This window comes from Eptatretus burgeri, chromosome 6, assembly GCF_056783735.1.
Source record: "Eptatretus burgeri isolate ZD-2024b chromosome 6, Ebu_testis_v1, whole genome shotgun sequence".
Taxonomy (NCBI): Eukaryota; Metazoa; Chordata; class Myxini; order Myxiniformes; family Myxinidae; genus Eptatretus; species Eptatretus burgeri.
The window spans coordinates 20,550,067-20,575,004 of record NC_140966.1 but is presented as its reverse complement, the minus strand read 5'-3'; the positions used below and the strand labels follow the sequence as shown (position 1 = coordinate 20,575,004).

The 24,938-nt window shown below is 40.5% G+C and overlaps 1 protein-coding gene across 6 annotated transcripts in view; it reads right to left on the bottom strand.

Annotated features, from left to right (window-relative positions):
• Positions 1–24,938, bottom strand: part of DGKZ (diacylglycerol kinase zeta) — a 746,996-nt gene that overhangs the window by 62,858 nt on the left and 659,200 nt on the right. For all 6 annotated transcript variants that reach the window (XM_085884240.1, XM_085884239.1, XM_085884241.1 and 3 more), the window contains 2 exons: positions 7,197–7,222; positions 7,033–7,073 (listed from right to left, as the gene is read on the bottom strand). In XM_085884240.1, coding sequence (XP_085740366.1) covers positions 7,033–7,073; positions 7,197–7,222 — 67 coding nt within the window. The remainder of the gene's footprint in view (positions 1–7,032; positions 7,074–7,196; positions 7,223–24,938) is intronic.

Genomic DNA, 24,938 nt, shown 5'->3' with positions numbered 1-24,938 from the left:
ACAGTTGGGCACTAGATATGGATGGCCATTGGCTCACAAGGAGCTCCTCCGCCCTTTGGGAACTGCAGAAATTCCAAAAGGAATTCCAAAGGGAACTGCAGAAATTCTGGTTAAAGACCAGAAGAAACGACAGACAGAGAGAATCGCAAAGTTAACTACTAACTATATGCAACAAATAGAGGCACCACAGTGTAAGTTATCTCAGTAAATGAGTGAATGAGATATGGGTGGGACACTGTGATTTACAGAAATGTGGGTCCAAGGAACGAGGCCATGGTACAGTTTGAAAGAGTATTATGTAATGCCTCATTGGATACTGCCCCCACAAGTAAAGACAATTTTCAAGCACTTTGTTGGTAGATACGCATGATAGATGGAGAACAAATACCACTGGAAGATATGAGTTGCTGATTGAATGCGCTGGTCAACCACTGTGAATCATCAAAGAAAGGTAGTGGCATGCGATGCATTTGATGGGTAGGATGTGTTGCAGCAGGACAAGAAGGGCGGAGTGCATGGAAGGCACAGCACTGGGTGGACCCAATTGAGGATAATGATCTCCAAGGCACAGTTGATTCAGGCGAGGCAATTATAGACCTAAGATGGCAGGGCAAGATCCATCTGCCGGAGACTGTGAGCAGAAACTAACCCTTAACCAAATTGATGACCATCTGCTGTAGGATAAGGGAGATGTATTTTAAAAGGATGCTTGGCCATCTCAAGGATCTTAGTTGTAAAACTCAAGATCCTTTTGGTGGATGATAACCCTTTCTGAGTACCGTAGCAGCATATTCCTCCAGCTCAATCCTGGGAAGGGTGTAATGCATGAAAGTCCATGGCCAGATTTTGGAAATTTTAGAAACTGGAATTATATGACTGAGTGAGGACCCTTACGCATTCATACTGGTTGTCATTACAAAGAAAGATTGCTCCAATTGACTGTCTGTTGTCTTTTGCCAATTAGGTTGACAGACGGCATGAGATGTGTACCCATTATCTCAAACAGATGAGGTGCTACATACAGACACACTGTATGGAGCAAAATGGTTCTCACCTTTCGATCTGAAGATAGATTCAAATCAAGATTTTAACCACAGCACCTATGTTGATGTTTGCATACTTTCAGCAAGCCTTCCATTATTCAAACGGATGCATCTCAGGGAGGTTTATGAGCAGTTAAGTCACAACTTCAGGATGGCAAGGAAAGAGAGTTATAACATATATAAGTAGCAGGGCTATGGCCCTCATAAACCCATTATGCAGTATGTAAGTTGGAGTTCATTATCCTGAAATGGGCTGTGAAAGACAAGCATTACATTGACTGTGCCTTGCTGGACTTGATCGGGACATTGTCACCTCAAAAGAAAATAAGATGGGATGAAATTCTTGCTCCAATGGTTCATGCATATCATTTCACAAGACAAGGTTCAATGAGATATTGAATTTTCTACTTCATGTTTTGTCAGCACCGACGACTGTCCATTGACTTGATGATGGGCACGAGCAGAGTACAGACAAGTGGAAGGCTCCATCAGGGACTTGCGAGATAGCCTTAACAACACTGCTTAAGCAGCACCAACACTCTGCAGAGAGTATGGTTCCAATCTCCTCTCCTCCTTCTCCTTAACAAGGCCAATGGTACAGCGAAATAGCAAGCTGAATGTGAAAAATAGAGCCAGAAATGACAGTATGATATCAAACCTGAGCGGCCTCACTTATTGTTTCATATGCAGCCTGCAGCTGCTGGTTGCATCATTTTCTGGGGGCACAGCTGTGCTTCTGATGCAATGCCCCTATTACCAGTAAAAGTTGGTCCTCATTTTGCCAACCTTGGAAGGATGACAGACTGAGTCAACCCACCTGGTGTTATCAATGGCACGACAGGGGGCTCAAACTCAAGATCCTAAGATCTTAAGACAGCCACCTTAATCCTGAAGCCAACACCAGGCTTAGCGGCCCCACTGGAGCATGGAGACAGGGTACTGGTGGCAAATAAATGACAAAGTGGAAAAATATTAATTGTTGATTGGTGGGAGGCGATAGCAGATAAAATAGTCAGTCAATTGCCATGGGCATCCTAGCGTATGTGGTGAAGAGTGAAAGGGATAAAAGGAGGCAAACCACCATCACAATTTGCTTGTATCATGCCACTTTCTGCTTTTGGGCTGGTAAGAGGGAGGAAGCAAGTAGGAAGCCAGGAACTAGGATCAGAGTTTCAAAGGGCAGGACCTTGGGGGAGTTTAGATTCAGCAGATATAGAGCTGTCGATGCAGAAAAGAAAGAGGAGGTAGAGAAGGAGAAAGAGAAGTAAAAGAGCGCACTAGATCATCGCAAGTGTTAGCACCACAGGGTAGGGAAGAGTACGTTGGGAATTAAGGTGAAAGGTGATCAATTAAAACATGAAAGCCAGTTGTGAGGTCATAAATAATCTTCTGGATGCCTACAGTGCAATTGGATATTTTGGAGATCATGATAAAAGTGACCATTTGGGAGGTTTTTAGTTGGAGAACATTCCCCTGCTTCAAAAATCAACTTTTAAAACACAAAGAAATTTGGAGCTGCTCAAATAATTCTGTACATTATTGTACACCGCTTCTTTCCAATTCCATGTCCAGGTGATGCATTACATCATCGGTGGGCACCAGGAAGGAAGTACTCAGTTTTTACTCCGTTTGTTTACTCCGAAATCTAAAGATTTCGTAACTATATTGATGACTTCCGTCCTCTGTTTCTTTGTTTGTTTATGTGTTTGTTTGTGTGTTTGTGCGTTTGTTTGTGTGTGTTTGTGTGTTTGTTTGTAGGCACAATAACTCGAGAACGGAAGAAGCTACCAATGTCAAATTACACCACGTGATTCAGGAGGGTGATGACAAGCACTGATTAGATTTTGGTCAAAATTGGTCAAAGGTCAAGGTCACAGTGAGGTCAAACTTAATTCCGTAAATTCATGTAGAGAAATGGAGTATTTTTTCTTTGGTCGACGTTACGAGTTCGTTTTAACTTCAATTTCAATTTTGTCTTCGGTTTTTGCGATCGCTGAGGACGCTTAAAACTGGGTTGTTGAAATTCTGGTAAAAATCGGATGTTTTGGAGACATTTTAAGATTGTATAAAAAATATTTCACTCGACGCGTCACAGGTCGTCACGCGGTGCAGCACGCTCGAGCAGAGGCGTCGTTGATCACGTAAAGGTTTTCCGTGTGCGCGCTGACGGTGTTTTCGATAAAGATGGTGTTTAAAATTCATTTTTTATCCCAATAAAGGTTATCGTCACATGCCTGACTCGCTAAGCCGTCGGATTATGTAAAGATTGTTGGTGGACGGCTGAATATTACGGTTTTGTGACTTTGATGAAATAATATTAAATAATTGCGTGGAGAAATGGAGATTTTTGCTTCGGTCGACGTTACGATTTTTGATGGTTTGGTACAGAATCATCGTAGAAACTTCCAGTTTGCATCGCTACCTTCTCTAGAGACAGCTTTTATTAGATAAGGTCAGAGGACAAGTTGATGATTTCGTAAGTACCAGTCTATGACTGCTTGTTTGTTTGCTTGTGTGTTTGGCTGTGTGTTTGTGTGTTTGTGTGTGTTTGTGTGTTTGTTTTTAGGCATGATAACTCGAGAACGGAAGAAGCTGGCAATGTCAAATTACACCACGTGATTCAGGACGGTGATGGCTAGCGCTGATTGGATTTTGGTCAAAATCGGTCAAAGGTCAAGGTCACAGTGAGGTCAAACATAATTCTGTAAATTAATGTGGAGAAATGGAGTATTTTTGCTTCGGTCAACATTACGAGTTCGTTTTAACTTCGATTTAAATTTTGTCTTCGGTTTTTGCGATCGCTTAAGACGCTTAACACTTGGTTGTCGGAATTCTGGTAAAAATCAGATGTTTTGGAGACGTTTTAAGATTGTATAAAAAATGTTTCACTCGCTGCGTCACGAGTCGTCACGTGGTGCAGCGGGCTCGAGCAGAGGCGTCGTTGATCACGTAAAGGTTTTCCGTGTGCGCGCTGATGGTGTTTTTGATAAAGATGGTGTTTAAAAGTAATTTTTATCCCAATAAAGGTTATCGTCGCATGCCTGATTCGCAAAGCCGTCGGATTATGTTAAGATTGTTGGTGGATGGCCGAATATTACGGTTTTGTGACTTTGATAAAATAATATGAAATAATTGCGTGGAGAAATGGAGATTTTTGCTTCGCTCGACGTTACGAGTTCGTTCTAACTTCGATTTTAATTTTGTCTTTGGTTTTTGCGATTGCTTTGGACACTTACAACTCGGTTGTTGAAATTCTGGTAAAAATCGGATGTTTTGGAGACGTTTTAAGATTGTATAAAAAATATTTCACTCGCCGCGTCACGGGTCGTCATGTGGTGCAGCGCGGTCGAGCAGAGGCGTCGTTGATCATGTAAAGGTTTTCCGTGTGCGCATTGACGGTGTTTTTGATAAAGATGGTGTTTAAAAAGTAATTTTTTCTCCCAATAAAGGTTATCGTCGCATGCCTGACTCGCTAAGCCGTTGGACTATGTTAAGATTGTTGGTGGATGGCCGAATATTACGGTTTTGTGACTTTGATAAATTAATATTAAATAATTGCGTGGAGAAATTGAGATTTTTGCTTCGGTTGATGTTACGACTTTTGATGGTTTGGTACAGAATCATCGTAGAAACTTCTGGTTTGCGTCGCTTCCTTCTCTAGAGACAGCTTTTATTAGACAAGGTCAGAAGTCAAGTTGACGATTTCGTAAGTACCAGTCTATGACTGCTTGTTTATTTGTTTGTTTTTCCGGGTGATATCTCAGCCATCCTTTGAGTTAGGAAGCTGAAATTTGGGGACAAAAGTAAAGATGTGCTTTGTCAAATTTTTTATTGTATTTTTATTAATTCGTTATTATTGATTAATTATTTATTTATTCATTGTATTTCTCATCTGGGCAATCTCTCAAGCACCTTTTGAGCTAGGAAACTGATATTTGGACACAACAGTGAACACGTGATTTGGCTCTAAAGGGTATTTTTAATTTATTGATGAATCAATTAATTGATTAATTATTCATTTTTCGATGAATTTCGTAATTTTTCAAAAAGTTACAGATTCGGGTGAAACGGTTGTGGTTTTGTTATGCTATTACGCATTTGATTGAGAAATCAATTGTTCTGTGATTTTTATTTATTTATATTAATTATGCAATGAATCAATTAATCAATCAATTATTTACACCACTCCCTCCCAATTCCATCTCAATGTTTTGCATGGTGGCATTGCAGCGTGCGAGAGGATTTGTTATTTATTTATTTATTTGATATGAGCGCGGTGTACTTAGAATGTACCTATACTTGTTTATGTAATGTTGTATGTAAATTTTTGAATGTTAAACATACATAGCTGGCTGTGTACTTTTTGCTTTTCACATGTCAAACTGTTGTTTGCTAAAACACTTGCTTCTCAGCACAAACAAAAGAATGATCACAGGGCATGTGAAACAATTTCAGAGGAGGTAAATAACAATATCATTACACATTCAGATTTCTTCAAAAATGTCTGAGAAATGGGGATTTCTACATGTAGGCTCTGACATGACATTGCTCACATTATTGCAAATGATAGATATGTTCAATGAGGACTTTCAGTGTCATTACAATGGCACAAGAGATTATAAAATACATGTTTGGAAACAAAATTTATGGCGATGCTGAGAAAATTTGAAGGGGATGTAACAAATGTAGAAAAAGAAAAGGATGGACTGAGGCTTTATTTTTTTTTGATTTTTCGAAATTGACATGAGACCTGCTGATGACTTTGTTCCATTGTTTGTTTAGCCACCATCCTCACCCTCCCCCCCCCCCCATGTTTAAAGCTTTCTGCCATGCCTACAAGGTAAGATTTTGTTGCACTTTCAATGTTTGAACATGTAGAGGTAATAATCATCAACTTCTCAAATTCAAACCTTCCATACCCTCTTCCTCCAGCCTTAAAGCAAAGCAAACATGGTATCTTCTTCTGCTTCTTGTGTATAATAGCTTGGCTTACAGGTAGCTATCATTTTGTTGGGACGTGACTGTGCCACTGATGCTATGCCCCGTACCAGTACACTGGTACTCATTTCACCGACCTCGGAAGGATGACAGGCTGAGTCAACCCTGCCTGGTGTTAATTCAGCAGCCAACAGGGCTCAAACTCAGTACCCTAAGATCGCAAGCCAACCATCCCAGTCACTAAGCCAACACCAGGCTTAAACATGGTATTAAAGCAACTTACAGTAATCAAACAAAACCTTCTAGGCCTAATCAATACTCAGTTCATGGATGAGCAGTAAATTATTAGGTTTTTAAGGTAAAACTTCTACAAAAATAACAATGGAAATTGGAACAATGTTTTTCCAATTCTGGCATTAAAATGCATCCTCAGCCCATAATCTTTAGTCCCCTACTGCATTCTCATTCCCTGCTTATTAACACACACCACATATTTTATGGATGTAGATAATATGTATATGGTCACTATCTACTGTATGTACCCAGCATAAGCTTTGTTACAAGTTTTAAATATTGTAGAAAACTAATAACACTAATAAAGCAAAATATTGTTAACACAGCTAATGTTATTTTTTGTCATGTTGCTAGAATGTTGTCTGCAAATCATTGCATTGCTGCCATGCGAAACAAAAGGCTGCACCTGACATTCTCTCGCTTTTGAGTAATTGCCAATTTTAGTTGTCAACAGCACATATGCTTCTTTCTGAAACTGTATTGCATGCTTACAGAATTGATATATTGGCAAATGCAATATTGTCATTAATATCAATTGCTTCCTTGGTTGCAAAATGCAACAGCTTAATATTATGCAATATGCCATTTGCTTCCCTTTGCCTCGTAATGGCAGTTTGTCTCCAAAACCCCTTATTATAATGTTTTGGCTCTGGCATAAACTTCTACATTTCCATTAAGAAATAACATGTACATAAATGTGCATTTCCCCACAAAACCACACACCACACATTACACACTCAATGCTGTTGGCACGTACCTTTTCATAATCCCCAGATGTTGCTGCATCCAACAAACCCTCTGCAAAATACATAAATTTTATTTTACAAGACACACATACTTTCAACAAAGTCAAGTTTTAGATAATGTAAAGCTAATAAAATAAATGACAGTAATCAATGTAAAAACTAAAATGAATCATACCTTTGCTATCCAGGGCAAACATTATCCTAGGAATGAAAGAGGTGAAAATGGATTTAATACAATGAAGCACAAAATGGAGATTTCAATGGATGCAATTCATATCTGACTGGTATAATGATTCACCATGACCATCGTCAACAACAACGGCAACAAAAAATCGTTAATTATTTAATAATCATCACGATCATCAGTGTATAATACTCGTGACAGAGCATCTGTAGTGATGAAGCAGTCTCATGGGGAGGGTAAAGCTATATGGTTTGCAATTGTTTTCCCAACAGTCAATCAGGGCAGAGATCAGATCAGATCATGAACCATGCTCTTCACAGAGCACCGATGCTGCCAAAGCGGTTTCATTGGCTTGGGTTACAATCTTGGATGGGTCGCCCCCCCTCCCCCGACACAGGAAGTCAGGGCAGGAATTTGGAATTTCGCCAGGTTGCTGGCGATAGCGAGCCTACTGTTAGCGAAGGACACCATGGGTCCTTTAACTTCCACAAACTCATGACGGCAGATGAGCCAAATCAGGGCAGGTATTTGGAATTTGGCTATGGTAATACAAAATTTTAATCACAAAACACTTGTGGACATGTAGCTTCAGATTGTTCGCAATGACTATCGGATTCAGCATGGCCAAACCTTTTCGCTCAAGTTCAACTTTTATTTGGCCCAAGTTCTTGTCTTTGTAAGAGAGGAATGCCAGTATACAAGAGCATCTCTTGTCCACTTTATCTTGGTTAATGATTTTGGTTGACTTTGGCATCCAAATAGCTTTACAACATCAAGCAAATGAAGAGTAATAGTGAAAGAAATGTGCAATATTACGTCGACAAATCCATTGTGGACATCCATTTAAACAGAGATTAATATGGGTGCAATATCTCAAGTTATGCAACCTGCAATGAAATTCCCTCTCAGTTTGGATAATGTAAGTGGTGTGAAGAACAAAATTCATATTGAAAAGAACTTAAGAAATCAAACAAGTTTGACCCAGGGAACCAAACCCCATTTTTTGAAGAAAAGGGGTATGAAGTGTTATAAAAGGTTGGTGCCAAAAAAACAATATCTATTGATATCAAGGATTACAACCTGGGTGGACAATCCTGCCAACAACTGCTATTAAGCTAAAATTGCCCCTCAAATAATATGACCCATCACTCGAAAGACACATTTTTTCACGTTTATATTTGTTGTTAGTCTTGCCCAGAAGGGGATGTGAGACTATTGCAATGCCCCTGTATAAAAATGTTTTTCTCTGCAACTGCATGTCTGATCGATGCGAAACATGAAACATAGGAGGGACTCCCATTGGAGAATATTTTATCGCTAACTCTAATGTCATAGGTCACATGGTATGGCAGTCATATTGGATTTTTTTTAGATGTCTCCGAAACTGCTCAATGAAGAAAATTGAAACTTTGGAAATGTCATCAACTCCCCATGCGGTATGTAGGGTGATAGCAATGACATCATCGGTGAAGTGCTACTCCAGCCATAATTGGTTGGATTGAAATGCTTATCCAAAAATCTGAAACTTCATCCATCTGATCTATGACTGGATGTGAGTGAAGAATTAAATTTATGACGTTCATAACCCATGCCAAGAAGCAATGTGACATAATAGGGTGCATGGATGATATGGGTATATGGGCCATAATATTAGCGTGTTCAGTTAATGATGGTATTTGTGTTCAGAATGAATGCAAGAAGCAAGACTATGCACTCCGCAAGTGCCATTCTAGTTACTTTTTGTAATCACCTCAACTTTTCAGAACTTGAATCAACAACAACTTTTCCAAATGCTGTCATTCCTAGTTGTCACATCTCTGCCAAGGAAAGGCAGAGATCAAGATCACTCGGCAACAGCATTTCTGTAGAGAGTTTGGAAACCCCATTTGATAATACTGCAGATTTGTTTCTAATTTTGTGGCTTGGCCGTCTCGTGCCAACATATCAGAGCTGCTCAAATTGTCATTTGACAGTGATGTTGGTTTACCTGGAATTTCTGTGTTTTATTCCAGGATATGTCACCTCAACAAAAAGGAAGAAAGACTAGGTACTAAAGTATGATTCCAGAATATTTCATCCACATTCTGCTGTGTTGAAAGTGGAGATGACGCAGCTAGTAAGGAAATCATATGTACTTGGTTATAAGTTAACCATTGTAACAGGGGACCAAGCAACTTAATAACTTTCATGAACTCTCTGGGAGAAACACTGATGTGTTTACCAGTGTAATTTTGCTTTTAGGAGGTTTCCACCTGACTCACAATTACCTGAAAGCCATGAGCAAGATCATGAGGGAACCCTGGTGCAGAAGATATTCTTGTTATGGCCGGTTTGTGTCAGGAGGGAATGGCACATAAGATGTTTGGTGAGAAAGCAGACAACCAATTTATGCATGCCATCAGAGGCATCAGTGATGCAATTTGGTGTCTTTACCAAAAACATTCGAAACCTGGGCAGCAGACAAAATTACCAGGCATTGGAAAGAGACCGTTGAAGCTGACTTGAAGAAGCTGCTTGAAAACACAGTTGACAAGACTGAGTAACCACAGCTTATCAGAAGATCTCGCTCACAGCTCATTGATATTCAAGAATGCCTTCAGAAATTCCAGGATTCATTAAAGAGGCCTCCAACAGTTATATACTGGTTGCATTTTTCTTGAGATGTCAGACATACTTCAAATATTAATCTACTATCCATGAGAAGGAAACTGGAGAGGACATCTGTGTGATTCTGCAAGGATGCTTGCCTACCTCACAGTGGCCTGGCATTACAAGTATGGTCCGCAGTCCCTGCCTCAAAATTTGTCAGAGATGAAACAGTTGCCTAACACTGCTCCAGATGAACATGCAGCATTCATGAATGGAGCATTTGTTGGAAGGACAGCTAACGGCACCCCGCAATGAAGTACCTCCTTAGATGCTTCCAAACACACATACAATTCTGATGCTAAAGGAAGAAATTGGCTTTGATGCAAAACTCTAAATGCTGCTGCACACACAAAATTGGTGTACACGATGCCCATTACTGCAGCCATCTCTGCAGAACCGAAATCAATGCTCCACATCAAATCTGCCAATCCACATCACAAATTGGGACCAGCACATGGAGCAAGGAAGAAACAAATGGTTCTCAAGATGATGGCAGTCACAGAGCCAAACCCATTGATCACAACAACCACAGTTCTGGTGACTATATAAAATTAGTAGAGGATAAATAGGGCTTCTGAGGCAACAATTCAAATGAATGGGGGAAAAGGGAAAAACTTTCTAACTCAAGCCCCAAAAGCCCAAAATAGGAGACTGATTTTCTCCCCCTCCCATACAAGCAAATGTAAAATTGAGACTGATTTTCTTCCCCCTCCCATACAAGCAAATGTAAAATTGAGACTTACTCATTAAAGCACTTCTTTCCTTTCATATTTTCATTCCACTCAAAGAGCGAACCAATGAATATTTGTCCATGTTCTACTTTGGAGAATAACTTAATTTTCCTATTATATTCACTTTATCTCTTCATCCACGAAAGAAAGGGCTGTAAGGGTGAGTTTTGTAAAATGGGGAAGTGTTTTTAGAACAATCGTGCCGTGAAAATGAGGAAGTATTCCGTGCCCTTGTCTCTCGTGGTTTTATTTTAAATCATCAGAACACTAACAGAACAAAGTTTAGTTAAAAACAGCTTTTAAAAGTAGGTTTTATGAAAAATTATTCAAAGCAAGATGTTTCATTTTCGTGTGAAAACGAGTCAGTTTTGAAGTCAGCCAAGCTGCCTCGCCCGAACCAAGCCAAAAAAATTCTAGTCATTTCCCATGTGGAAACACACCCTGGAAAAACCATTGTTGTGAAATCTCCCATTACGTCATCAAGTTGCTTATTTAAACCGACTTGTGTGCCCAGCATGTTTCATTCAGAGAATGGATTGTGCAGAGGAGTACTCCAACCTTACGGATCAATCGTTTTCACAAGATGAAAGGTGAGATCTCAACCCAATTCATTAGTTGTTGTTTAAAACAGAATCAAATCACAATACAACCAATATAATTATTGTATGTCTTTTTCTAACAGGTTGTCCCCAATCAGGACATCGTTGATAACTGATGTTGAAAATGAGTTATTTGAATATCATGAGGAATGGATAAAAATGAACGACTTTTTTGAAAACATTTATTCATTTCAAAAATAAGTGAATGATATTATTGTTGGCTGGAAAGAAATTCTCTCATCTCCTTTGATCCCGAGTTCAAGGTGAGGAATTATCACTCTGTCTCTGTCTTCGTGTGTATATCTCTCTCTCTCTCTCTCTCTCTCTCTCTCTCTCTCTCTCTCTCTCTCTCTCTCTCTCTCTCTCTCTCTCTCTCTCTCTCTCTCTCTCTCTCTCTCTCTCTCTCTCTCTCTCTCTCTCTCTCTCTCTCTCTCTCTCTCTCTCTCTCTCTCTCTCTCTCTCTCTCTCTCTCTCTCTCTCTCTCTCTCTCTCTCTCTCTCTCTCTCTCTCTCTCTCTCTCTCTCTCTCTCTCTCTCTCTCTCTCTCTCTCTCTCTCTCTCTCTCTCTCTCTCTCTCTCTCTCTCTCTCTCTCTCTCTCTCTCTCTCTCTCTCTCTCTCTCTCTCTCTCTCTCTCTCTCTCTCTCTCTCTCTCTCTCTCTCTCTCTCTCTCTCTCTCTCTCTCTCTCTCTCTCTCTCTCTCTCTCTCTCTCTCTCTCTCTCTCTCTCTCTCTCTCTCTCTCTCTCTCTCTCTCTCTCTCTCTCTCTCTCTCTCTCTCTCTCTCTCTCTCTCTCTCTCTCTCTCTCTCTCTCTCTCTCTCTCTCTCTCTCTCTCTCTCTCTCTCTCTCTCTCTCTCTCTCTCTCTCTCTCTCTCTCTCTCTCTCCCTCTGTCTTTCTGTGTTTGTCTCTGTCTCTCTATCTGTCTCTCTCTGTCTGTCTCTGTCTCTCTCTCTGTCTGTCTCTGTCTCTCTATCTGTCTCTCTCTCTCTCTCTCTCTCTCTCTCTCTCTCTCTCCACGTCTGTCTGTCTCTCTCTCTCTCTCTCTCTCTCTCTCTCTCTCTCTCTCTCTCTCTCTCTCTCTCTCTCTCTCTCTCTTTCTGTCTTTCTGTCTCTGCCTCTCTCTATCTGTCTTTCTGTGTTTGTCTCTGTCTCTCTATCTGTCTCTCTATCTGTCTCTCTCTGTCTGTCTCTGTCTCTCTCTCTGTCTGTCTCTGTCTCTCTCTATCTGTCTCTGTCTGTCTGTCTCTGTCTCTCTCTATCTGTCTCTGTCTGTCTGTCTGTCTGTCTCTATCTGTCTCTCTCTGTTTGTCTGTCACTCTCTACCTGTCTCTGTCTGTCTGTCTCTGTCTCTCTCTGTCTGTCTCTGTCTCTCTCTATCTGTCTCTGTCTGTCTGTCTCTGTCTCTCTCTATCTGTCTCTGTCTGTCTGTCTGTCTGTCTGTCTCTATCTGTCTCTCTCTGTTTGTCTGTCACTCTCTACCTGTCTCTGTCTGTCTGTCTCTGCCTCTCTCTATCTGTCTCTTTCTCTGTCTGTCTCTTTCTGTTCTCCTTATACACAACCTTTTATTTGACATGGTGGTAATTTTTGATGGGTGAATTTCCCAACTTGAATGGGAAGATGTTGAAATTCCATGGGGTTTGTTCCAACTTGTTCCAGTTTAAATGCTCATTTGGATGAAATGGACACAAAACTCGATCTTCTGGAGGTAAATATTATTTTTATTATTTTATTAATATCATAATATAATCATCTTTATATACCCTAATTGTTGTTCACTCTTTGTTTTGAACAGAATATGTTGATCGAGTTTCAAAATCACAAGACATCTGAAGCAGACTGCTGGGAAAGATTGTTCATTCTCACAACTGAATATTTACCAAAAGGAAAATGTTTAATATTTTCAATCTTGATTAATTATATTTGCTTTGCTTTCAATTATTTAATTCTTAATTATAAAAAAGAATAAAGGAAGTGCAAAGGAGGGGGTTAGGTGCACTCCCCCAACGACCCATCACCCCCCTCATCCCACCCCCCCTCCCCTCCCGTGTGTGTGTGGGGAAGGGTGGGTGGGATGAGGGGGTGGTGGGTCAAAGGTGGGGTCACACAGGGAGGGTGGAGCTTGTGTGGTGGGTGGAGCTTGTGTGGGTGGGGCTTGTGTGGGTGGGGCTTGTGTGGATGGGTGGAGCTTTTCTGGGTGGGGCTCGTGTGGGTGAGGCTCGTGTGAATGGGTGGGGCTTGTGTGGGTGGGTGGAGCTTGTGTGGATGTGGTTTGTGTGCGTGGAGCAAATTTTTTAAAATTAAGTTAACATGTTGTGTGTGGGAAACTAATTAACGAATCACTAATTATATAGATATGATGAATGTGGATGTGGCTTATGTGGGTTTGGTTTGAGTGTGTGGAGCTTGTGTGGGTGGGTGGGGCTTGTGTGGGTGGGTGGAGCTTGTGTGGGTGGGTGGAGCTTGTGTGGGTGGGTGGAGCTTATGTGAATGTGGTTTGTGTGGGTGGAGCTAATTTTTTTTAATTAAATAAACATGTGTGCGGGGAACTAATTAACTCATCAGTAATTGTGTGAATATGATGAATGTGGATGTGGCTTATGTGGGTTGGGTTTGAGTGGGTGGAGCTTGTGTGGGTGGCGCTTGTGTGGATGGGTGGGGCTTGTGTGGGTGGGGCTTGTGTGGATGGGTAGAGCTTTTCTGGGTGGGGCTTGTGTGGATGTGGTTTGTGTGGGTGGTACAATTTTTTTTAAATTACATGAACATGTTGTGTGTGTGGGGAACTAATTAACGAATCACTATTTATATGGATATGGTGAATGTGGATGTGGCTTATGTGGGTTGGGTTTGAGTGGGTGGAGCTTGTGTGGGTGGGTGGGGCTTGTGGGGGTGGGGGGGGGTTGTGTGGGTGGGTGGAGCTTGTGGGGGTGGAGCTTATGCGGATGTGGTTTGTGTGGGTGGAGTTAATTTTTTTTTCATGAAATAAACATGTGTGTGGGGAACTAATTAACTAATCACTAATTATGTGGATATGATGAATGTCGATGTGGCTTATGTGGGTTGGGTTTGAGTGGGTGGAGCTTGTGTGGGTGGGGCTTGTGTGGGTGGGTGTGGCTTGTGTGGGTGGGGCTTGTGTGGATGTGGTTTATGTGGGTGGGGTTTGTGTGGGTGGGGTTTGTGTGGGTGGGGCTTATGTGGGAGGAGTTAAAAGGGGCGGAGTTTAAAAAGGTGCAGAGTCAAAAAAATTACAATTTATCTTTGTCTTTTGTAATTCCTGTGAATAAAATGAACCTGAAATCTCTTCCCCTTCTAAATCATATAACTTATAAGTCCAAGGAACTGTATCTATTACATCAATGATTTTAAAAGTTCATTTGTCCATCGCTTTGTATAACCTTTTTCAAAATGAGATTTCCACCGATATATTCTGACGATATCACCAACTTTGAACTTAGGCTTTTTGACATTAATCTCTTTTTTATTTTCTAATTACAGCGCGTGCGCTTTATACAATTGCACCGAGTTTGAAATGTCCCCGACATCGTCTACCACGTCTCCAGTGGGTCCGGTGTCCCCACCCCCCCCCCCCACGTGCCTCAAGACAGCCAATGACGGCCGTCCGGTAGATGCAGGAGGTAACCTCGATGGAAATGGCGACAATTGACGGAAATACCCGAGTATTTCAATGGAAATTTGTGAAACTAATGTGTTATATATGTGAAAACCATTTAATTTATTGCTTGACGGAAAAAAAAACGAAGAAACGCTCCCCTCATGTACGAACGAATGAACGAAAGATGTCATTTCCGTCCACCATGGCATTTCGCGCCGAACGCAGAAAGCTAAGTTCTTCTTATGCCATCATTCTTTTTAATATTAGCCATTAACAAGTGTTTCGTCATGCATTAGTAGTTGAAATTTCCTTACAACATGAACGAAAAAATAATCTTCTCAGATTCAACAAGAACGAAAAAAAAAAACTGAAAACATCACGTGCAGGACAAGACCAATCGAGCTGAAGGAAACGATACTGGAACTGCACTGCTCCTGATTGGTCAAGGGACACCACGTGTGTTGTGTGGGCGGTGTTATGCATGAGGATTCCAGGCTAAGTTCTTCTTATACCATCATTCTCTTTAATATTAGCCATAAACAAGTGTTTCGTCATGCATTAGTAGTTGAAATTTACCTACAATCATTCTTTTGTGGCCTCCTGCCACGCTGTATCGAACAATTTCATTCCTTCTGTTATATACAAAGGTGCTTATCACAATAATAACAAGATTTTTACATTTCAAATATTAAGTACGCTTTTTAATTGTTTTTCAACTGAAAAAGCATAAATTGCATATTTTAACATTAGTGTACTCATTTGATTCACCACACGTGCTGTATTGAAGGATTTCACTTGTTTTGTAAATGTTTCTGACGGTCTGGTATTCGTTGAGGTGTGAATCGTATCATTATACTTATCTACAATATCCTGAATTCAAGATAACCATTGCTGAGAACCGAGTTGAGTGAATTTTTATATAGTCTCTCTTTTAAAGTGCGATTGAATCGCTCAATAATAACCGCTTTTCCTTCATTAAAGGTGCTGTATATTATAATGTTGTTATTTTAAAGAAAATTTATAAATGTTTTGTTGTAGAACTCTGTACCCTCATCAGTCCACATTTTTTTAGGTTTTCGCTTACTTTTATTAAATATCTGTTGGAAGGCTAACAGGAGTGTATTCCCAGTTTTGTTTTTCAAAGGGACAACCCACGCATATCTACTCCTCAAATCGATAACGGTTAAAGCATACTTGTAACCCTTATCATAATCGAGTTCAATTAAATCAGCGGACCAGATATAATCAACTTCCTTGGAATAAACCTTCCTTCTCTGAAACTTTGTGATTATTGGTTTTTGTAATTCATCAGCTAATTGCTCTTCAATGTTATATTAACGATATCATTAGAGCCTGTACGTTTTTTGAATTGCCGAGCCCAAGTTTCAATTTAGCACTGATCATCTTCTTCACGATGAACCTATCAACTTTTTCTCTCAAGGTTTAATTTTGTATCAGCGACCAATTAAACAACATTTCTCTATCGGCTTCATATTTTTCTTCCAATGTTGTGCTATTTCCATAATCAATATCGTGTCTCATGCACACTTCATCAACCCTATTGATAGGTTTGCTCCATGGTTTAGGATTGTGAGCCTCATCTAATCTTTTATTCAAGTTTGTTCCTGGACCACAGAAAGAATACCCTGGTAGATGTAATTCCCCTTGTATTCCAGTAGTTATAAATTTACTTCCTGAGAAATTTTTTTGTATATTTTCTCCACGTTTGTGTTTGGAGATAAATTTAATCTTTTTAGAGCCACACACCGAAAATATGCCTTTTTGTATAACCCTGGTAATTTTACTTTTAAAATATGACATATTTTTGTATTAGTTTTCTTTTTATATTTGAGACAATAACTAGTTTATTTATGAGAAAAATTCCTACAGAGTGTGAAAACCTTTTTAGTTTCCAACATGCACATTTGAATCATAATTTTAAAAACATAAAGCATCCTCAGAAATGTCTTCACTCTGTCCTCCATTTATTTAAGAAAAAAAATGTAAAACTTGAATTAAAGTTAATCACACCAAGCAAAACGATGTTAATAGTCTTGACGCAAATATTTCTAATAGACTTGCCAATTCTTTATTTTCCTCCGTGGTGTGTTGAGATTTATTTATTTTCTGTAATACCCCCAATCTTTTTCTAATCTCATTGGTATTATGATAAATCACTTAATCTCACCAAGTCATTCGCGTCAGTCGGGCTTGGATATTTTTTTTACTTTATAAGCATTTTTCATAATAATATTTTTGGTTATACTATATTTCTGTCGTTCAGCCTGGGACTTTGTGTAATAATTTGATAAATCAATATCCAGTTCTTGGGATACACCAAAGATAGAGCCATCTTTAGCAACATAAGTCATTTATATTAGATTTAAAATAATGTCATTAAAAAATTAATTTTTGTTGAGGTGAAATAACACATATAGACATAATTGACCACAACACATGGAATTTAATTATTGGACTTGAAATGTTTGATAAACACCATTCTGTAAGAATTTTATGACTTCAACAGGTGGTGGAAGACCAAAACTATCAAAATAATATTTGTCTTGACTCTTAAAAAGACAAACCCAATGAGAACTGTTCCCATTATTATCTTCGAAGTTCATAATAATATTCTTTGTATGTTTAGACATGTTTGTTGTCAGGTCAGGTTCGATCTGTGACCTGCTACAGGTACCATGTAAACCTGTACTAACCTGTTCCATGGTCGGGTTGTCGGCGACTAAACCGTCTCCCCCACCAGGTTTTCTGGTGAGGAGGGTGTTTGTATATGGACACCCAGCAGGATTAAAAACAAAACCTGTCAAAGGGCGGAGGAGCTCCTTGTGAGCCAACGGCCATCCATATCTAGTGCCCAACTGTGTCTGCGGACGTCCTCCTGCAGTTGGGTTACTTCTTATTAGGAGGTTGGTGGCAGGATTTGCACTCCAGCCACCGTAAAACGCTTCATTCCGCAAAACGCAAAAACGCAAAAAAATCTGAAAACCCACTCCGTGGGAGTACCTCCTGTGCAGCTTCCCTTCGCAGGGCAGCTCACTGGATGATGGGATTGGGGCAAAGCCTTCGGGACCCCCAATCTTTGATAGGAGGGAAACCACGGGGTAACATCCCTGGGTCAGATTGCGGGAGAGTGTGTCGGAGTGGTGCTGAGGTGTCGTCCACCAGACGGCGGTCTCCTTGGGTTAACCTGAGGCGGTCCCTTCGGGTGGGTGCCTGGAATGTCCTATCCCTAAGAGAGGATGATCACCTGTCTCTGTTATCATCTGAGCTCAAGCGTATGGACATCGGGATTGCAGCTCTCTCTGAGGTTCGGAGACCGGATTGCGGCGAGATAATGGTGGGTGGTTACACCTACTATTGGTCTGGTCGCTCTGATGGTTACCATACCCAAGGAGTTGCTGTAGCTGTGTCCAATAAGCTGACCCCAATGATAATTGAGGTAACACCGGTCAACGAGCGTATTATGAGATTAAGGATTCGTCACTCCTTAGGTGTCATTTCCCTGGTCTCTATTTATGCTCCGACTGAGGCGAGTGATCTTACCGTGAAGGTTGCATTCTACGCCACACTCGAGTCTGTGGTTGATCAGTGCCCCAGACGAGATACACTTCTAGTCTTGGGGGATTTCAATGCATCGACTGGAACTGATAGGGATGGTTATGAGGTGTGTGTTGGTCCCCATGGGTCAGGAACTATGAACCAGAATAGCACTAAGTTCCTTGACTTTGCAAGAAGTCATGGACTTAGGGTGGCTGGTTCATGGTTTCAGCGCCCGCAAGCTCATCGCTGGACTTGGTATTCCAACGCTGGCGGTGTGGCAAAGGAGATTGACCATGTCCTCATTGACGGTCGTTGGAGGATGATCCAGAACTGCAGGGTCTACCGGAGTGCTCAGTTCCTCAATACTGACCACAGGCTTGTTGTAGCAACTCTAAAGCTGCACCTTAAATCCTGGAGAATGGTACCATCCCAGCCTAGGCTGGATGTTGCCAAGCTCAGGGATGAGAGAGTAGCTGAGGAGTTTGCGAATAGGCTGAGTGGACACTTGGGGGGTCTGGGTGCTTTGGGGGGTCCTGAAGAGTTGTGGAGAACCTTCAAGACCACCGTCCTTGATGTTGCCGGTGGATGCCTTGGAGTTCACCGCAGGGCAAAGAAGAATTTTGTCTCTCAAGGGACACTGGATACAATTGACCAGAGTCGCAGGGCCAGGCTGAATGGCAGAGCTGAGCTGTTCAGGGAGCTGAGGCGTAAAACTGTACGTGCACTGAGGGTGGACAAGGAGGCCTATGTGCGAGGAATCTGTGAGGGGGTAGAGCATCACCTGTGGACAGGTGATTCTCGTCCCGCTTACAGGGGAATTCGCGCATTACGTTCATCCAAGCCCATCCCTCGGAGCACTGCAGTTCGCGCAGAGAGTGGTAGGCTCTTGACAGAGGAGTCTGAAGTGAAGGCCCGCTGGGCCGGTTACTTTGAGCGGTTGTACCAGGCTGATCCCCCAGCTGTCGAGTTGGACGTCAAGGGTGTTACAATCCCTGTTGCTGACCCTCGAATCAACTGTGGTCCACCATCGCTTGTGGAAACACGGGCTGCGGTGAACCAGTTGAAACGGGGCAAAGCTCCAGGGATCTGTGGCATCCATGCTGAACTTCTCAAGGCTGGTGGAAATGCTGCACTCGCGTCGTTGCATGCAGTTTTGTGCTCTGCCTGGAACACAGGCATCATCCCAACTGACTGGAAGAGGGGCCTTGTTGTCCCTCTCTGGAAAGGGAAGGGTGATCGCCAAGACTGCAACAACTACCGAGGGGTGACGCTGCTCTCAGTGCCGGGCAAGGTCTTTGCTCGGATAATTCTTGATAGGGTTCGCCACCATCTGCTTGAGCACCAGCGTCCAGAGCAGTCAGGCTTTACACCAAAGAGGTCAACGATTGACCGTATCCTTGCTCTTCGTGTCCTCACTGAACGCAGACGAGAGTTTCGGCAGGGGCTGCTTGCAGCCTATGTTGATCTCTGTAAAGCGTTCGATTCAGTGAATCGGGATGTCCTCTGGAGGATTCTTGGTCTTCGTGGGGTGCCACCGAAACTGATCGATCTGATGTCTGAACTCTACTCTGGTACTGAGAGTGCTGTGAAGTGTGGTGGTACCGCCTCTGACTTATTTCCAGTTGTTACTGGAGTTCGTCAGGGATGTGTACTTGCCCCCACACTTTTCAAGACTTGTATGGACTGGATTTTTGGGAGGATGTCGGAGAGATCAAGTTGCGGTGCATCGTTTGGCAATGTCAAGATCTCGGACCTTGATTTTGCAGATGATGCAGTCATCTTTGCGGAGACTTTAGACATCCTCTTGGGGGCCCTCGAGGTGCTGAATGAGGAGTCGGAGCCGTTGGGATTACGGATTTCTTGGGTCAAAACAAAGATCCAGGCTTTCGGTGACATCTTGGATGCTGCTGTCCTGTCTGTGTCTGTTTGTGGTGAGGATGTTGAGGTCGTGGATAGATTCACTTACCTTGGCAGTGATATTCATGTCTCCGCAGGTTGTGAGCCGGAGGTCAATAGACGTCTGGGTCGGGCCTGAGGAGTCATGGATTCACTGGATCATGGGGTGTGGCGCTGCCGGTACCTGTGTGGGAGGACGAAAGTCCGAGTCTTCAGGTCCTTGGTACTTCCAGTCTTGCTCTATGGGTGCGAGACTTGGACTTTGACCAAGGATCTGAGACGGAGACTTAATTCCTTTGGTACCAGGTCTCTTCGGAGAATCCTTGGCTATCGCTGGTCGGATTTTGTGTCCAATGAGCGGTTGCTGAGAGAGACTCGGATGAGATTTGTTACCTGCATAGTCCGTGAGCGTCAGCTGCGGCTGTATGGACATGTGGCTCGTTTTCCTGACGCTGATCCTGCTCACCAGATTCTCTCAGCGAGGGAGTCTCATGAGTGGAGGAGGCCAGTGGGCCGACCACGTGCCTCATGGTTGCAGCAGGTTGACCATCATCTCAAGGAGATGGGGATGGGCCTGGCATCTGCCTGGGGGATGGCCAGACGGAGGCCCCTGGAGTACCGGCGGAAAGTGGACGCAGCGACGCGCTGTTCTGGCACATGCTCCCATACCTGACCTGACCTGACATGTTTGTTAATTAATCTCTCATACAAATAACCACATTATGAATTTTTAATTTCTTACAATATTTGCTAAGTTCGAAATTTGATGTTGTATTCTTTCAAAATTCTTTAAACCACTCATCAATGCTCATTTATTTATTAGAAAGATATAATCCATTACCCCTTTTCATTAATTTTACACCTTCTTGTCCGATAGAAGAAAGTATATCTCCAATTAACAATCTCGCTTTATCAGGCAGACTTTCAAGTTTTTCAGCAAAATCTACAATTACACCACTTCCACTAATTTGTTTCTCCAACTCTTTGTGATGTCTTTCCAATTCTTTTTGAGCCCGGAGTTGAGCCTTCCTTTTGTTGGAAGTTTTCCCCACTGCTGAAATACCACCCGTCAATGCTCCAGCCGCACTTAAACCAGCAAATAAAGGAATTAGAAATGGGAGAAATCCTCGACTCGTCTCTCTTATTGAATATTTCTTCACCATTGGTTTTGACATTTTAATTTTAAGTGAGCCAGTATCGTTCAAGATTGTCACCTGTTCTCTTGAAAGCAAAAATCAATTCTTGCTGCTCCTTTTCTCTGAATTTTATGAACGTTAATCATGCAAGGCTTTTGATTTCATATACAAGATGATAGTTTATGAAGATTGATTTGATTAACATCTACCCCAGTTGGCACTTTACTACTCATTTATTTATCAAAAAAATTATGTGAGACTAATCATAACACCATTATCTGTATTAATCTGCAATTCTGTTTCTTCCAAAAGCAAACAATATGTATCAACTTCTTCACTCTCTCCTCTTTCAATGTATAGGGAAGTATCCACTCGATTAGACTTATAGTTTCCATTTGAGCACTCCAGTCAATCATATAGATTGTATACAGACTTTGACATGCTGTCATATCCAAAAATAGGTTCATTATTTCCAATGCTTTCATACACCTTTTGGTAAGACTTGTATGCTTCAGCATAATCATTTTTTCCCAATTAATTTCCAATCTCTCTCCGGATAAAATGTTCCACAGTAAAACTATTATCTGCTTTTGTATCATCATTATACATTCCTTTCCTTTGACTATATCCAGGGTCTGTGTTTGTTCCCGTTGACATATCAGGAATAAAACCTTCAACAGCCCCCTTTCCCATTATATCACTAAATGAATATCGTGTAAATTTCATCATTTCAGATGTAGCAGAGACATAATCAACCACTTCAACTTCGTGTGTTCCAATGTACAAACGAACACTATCAAACATTTTCCAGAAGAAATCATTTACAAGTGTAGCATTTGTGTTAGTTGCAGCCTTAGTGAATGTAAATTTACACAACAAGAAACTTTCGGTTATATTCAAATAAGTTTGTTGATTATTTAGTTTAAAACTTTTTGTTCCATTTGCATTCCAGTCTGTTCCAGTTATTGCATTTACCTTGAAGTAGTCTTCTTTTTTAGAAGAGTTTGAGATGACAATGGTATCATCCAAATAATAGATACTATCAATTGCTTCCATACATTCAAGAAAAAAGATGTCAAAACTTTTGAAACCCTGACGCAAGTACTTGAATTATTTTCTGTCGTTCTTGGGGAGATAACTGAGTTTTGCCTTTCTTAATTTCTTTTATTGCTTGTAATTTATGAGATTCCTTTTGGGCATCTTTTATACTCTTTATAGCACCTGCTACATATCCCACAGCAGAAGCAGTTGGACCAATTAGGTCTTTATGTTTAAGAATAGTTGAAACTATACCCATTAGAGTATCAATTATCCCATCTCCTTTTTTTCTAAATTGTTGTCCGACACCCCTTTGTCGCTTAGGTTTATAGTATCCTCGACCAAATACATACCTTCACCCTTGTAGTATGGGGAAAGGAACATCCCATCCACTGTAATTATTTTATATTTTCCCAACTCGTGTTTCCTCACAATAACCATCATATTTATTTATTGGAAAACTTCACATAGGTGGATTATGATGGATATAATTTCTCCATTAAAAGAAATCATGTGATTATCATGGTCGGTTATCCTAAAATTTACTCTGTGTATGTTTTTTTCCTGACACAGGTAGATAAACCAGATTTTTGGGTTCCATATTGAATTTATAACCAATTGGGGCTGAGTATGTGCTGAATGAAAATATTGTATTTGTATTTATTCCATCATTATAAGTGCCATCAATCAACTCACAGTGAATTAATACCGAATTTATGCCTGAGGATATTTGAATGACATTATCACTGCAAAACATCCCATTAGTTTCAATCTTTTTTGCTGAGAAACCAAATAACTCTCGAATTGAATCATCAATTGTAAAATCGACCTTGTAGTTATTTTTTAGTTTAATCGTTGATTTTGAAGTATGTTTTTGAATAACTATAACAATAGTTTTGGTTAATCGCCCTGTTCTTTCATAAGACGAGCAATTTCGGAAGATATTTGAGAAATCTCATATGCTCCGGGTGAAACTGTTCTCGTTTTGCATCCACTTCCCGGATTATAACTAAACTTCTCATTTTTCTCGGTGATATTAAACAAGGTATTATAAGTTTCCATAGATAATAAAGACGCCTCATATTCTGTTGCTGCGTCAAGTTGTAGTGTGTATGGGAATGAAGATGTGTGGTCGCTTGTTGTGAAATTAAAACTAAGGATTGTGCTTCTCATCTTATTTAATATGAGATAAAATGTCTTTGTATTGACATTTATTAATTATTTTCATGTTCATCAACTGCTCTAAAATGGCTGATGCTTCATTAAAACAATTGTTATTTCCAGCCTTCTTACTACCAAACAGCAATAACAGTCTATTAACTAATTGTGATGGGTCATTTGGAAGAAAACTAACACCTGAACCAAGGATACTTAAAGCCTGAATAATGTGTTTCTCCTTCTTATTCTTCCTACTTTTACCAGATAGACTAACCCAATAATTAAGAAGGTCCAGCAGATCAATATATACTCTTTCATCATTTTTTTTATATCCAATGGTTTATCAAAATACTTTGATTCATCCCTCACAGTTGAACCTTTTCTTCCATCTTTTGTGAGAAGAAACATTAATCTGGGGGTTAATTTAACAGGGGGTTGAGCAGACCTCAAGAACCTTAATTGATCATTAAATATCAATCCCTTTTCTTGAACAAGATGAAATATTGCTGGTTGTTCTGTTGGAATGAGTCCTGTTATGGATTTTGAATCTGCTGAATATTCATTGTTTTGAAGAGCATTCACAATATCAGGGGGTTGATTAATCACTTCCATTTGTTGAAATAATCCTTAATCATCATATTCTAATTTTCCTCTGTGCTCTAATTATTCCTCTGTCATTTGACTGAAATCTTTTAACATTTGAAGTTTTTTAGGAGTATATTCTATTGTTGGAACTGTGGAAACATCTATAATTTTTTCTTGGGAAGTTTTTTAAAGTGGTTAAAAATTTTTTTCTTGTATTCTTTCAAATGCTTCTTCACCTGTTAGTTTCTGTCTGCATTTCTTCTTCATGTCTTCCTGTTGTTTTACAACTTTTGAAACCAACTCTTGATGCTCTTTAAATCTTCTTGCTCTTTATTTCGCATCCATTTATTTATTGGAAAATATCATTCACTGAATTATAAAGGTCAACAGGGAAATTTGCCTTTTCTTCATCATTAAAGTAGATGTGTTCAAATAAATCCTTTTCTTTAAACATTTCATCAAATTATTTATTAACATTAATACGAGTTGTAATTTCTTCTTCAATAATACTTGTTTCTCTGCTTTTCATACGTTTGTATTGAGTTTCTTCAGAAACATCAAAACTGAATGATAAAATCTTAACCCCATTACCACTCAGATGTTTAATAATTTGTCTCATTCCTTCTGTATTATTTTCAAATATCCCAAGACCACCAGATTTTAGTTTCTTAAACTCACTCTTACAATGTGAATATTTTGTTGTCCCAAGAGAAACCTCCTCAAATATTTGACCTTCATTCCTCAATCGCATATGTTCCTCGACTGAAATATAGTA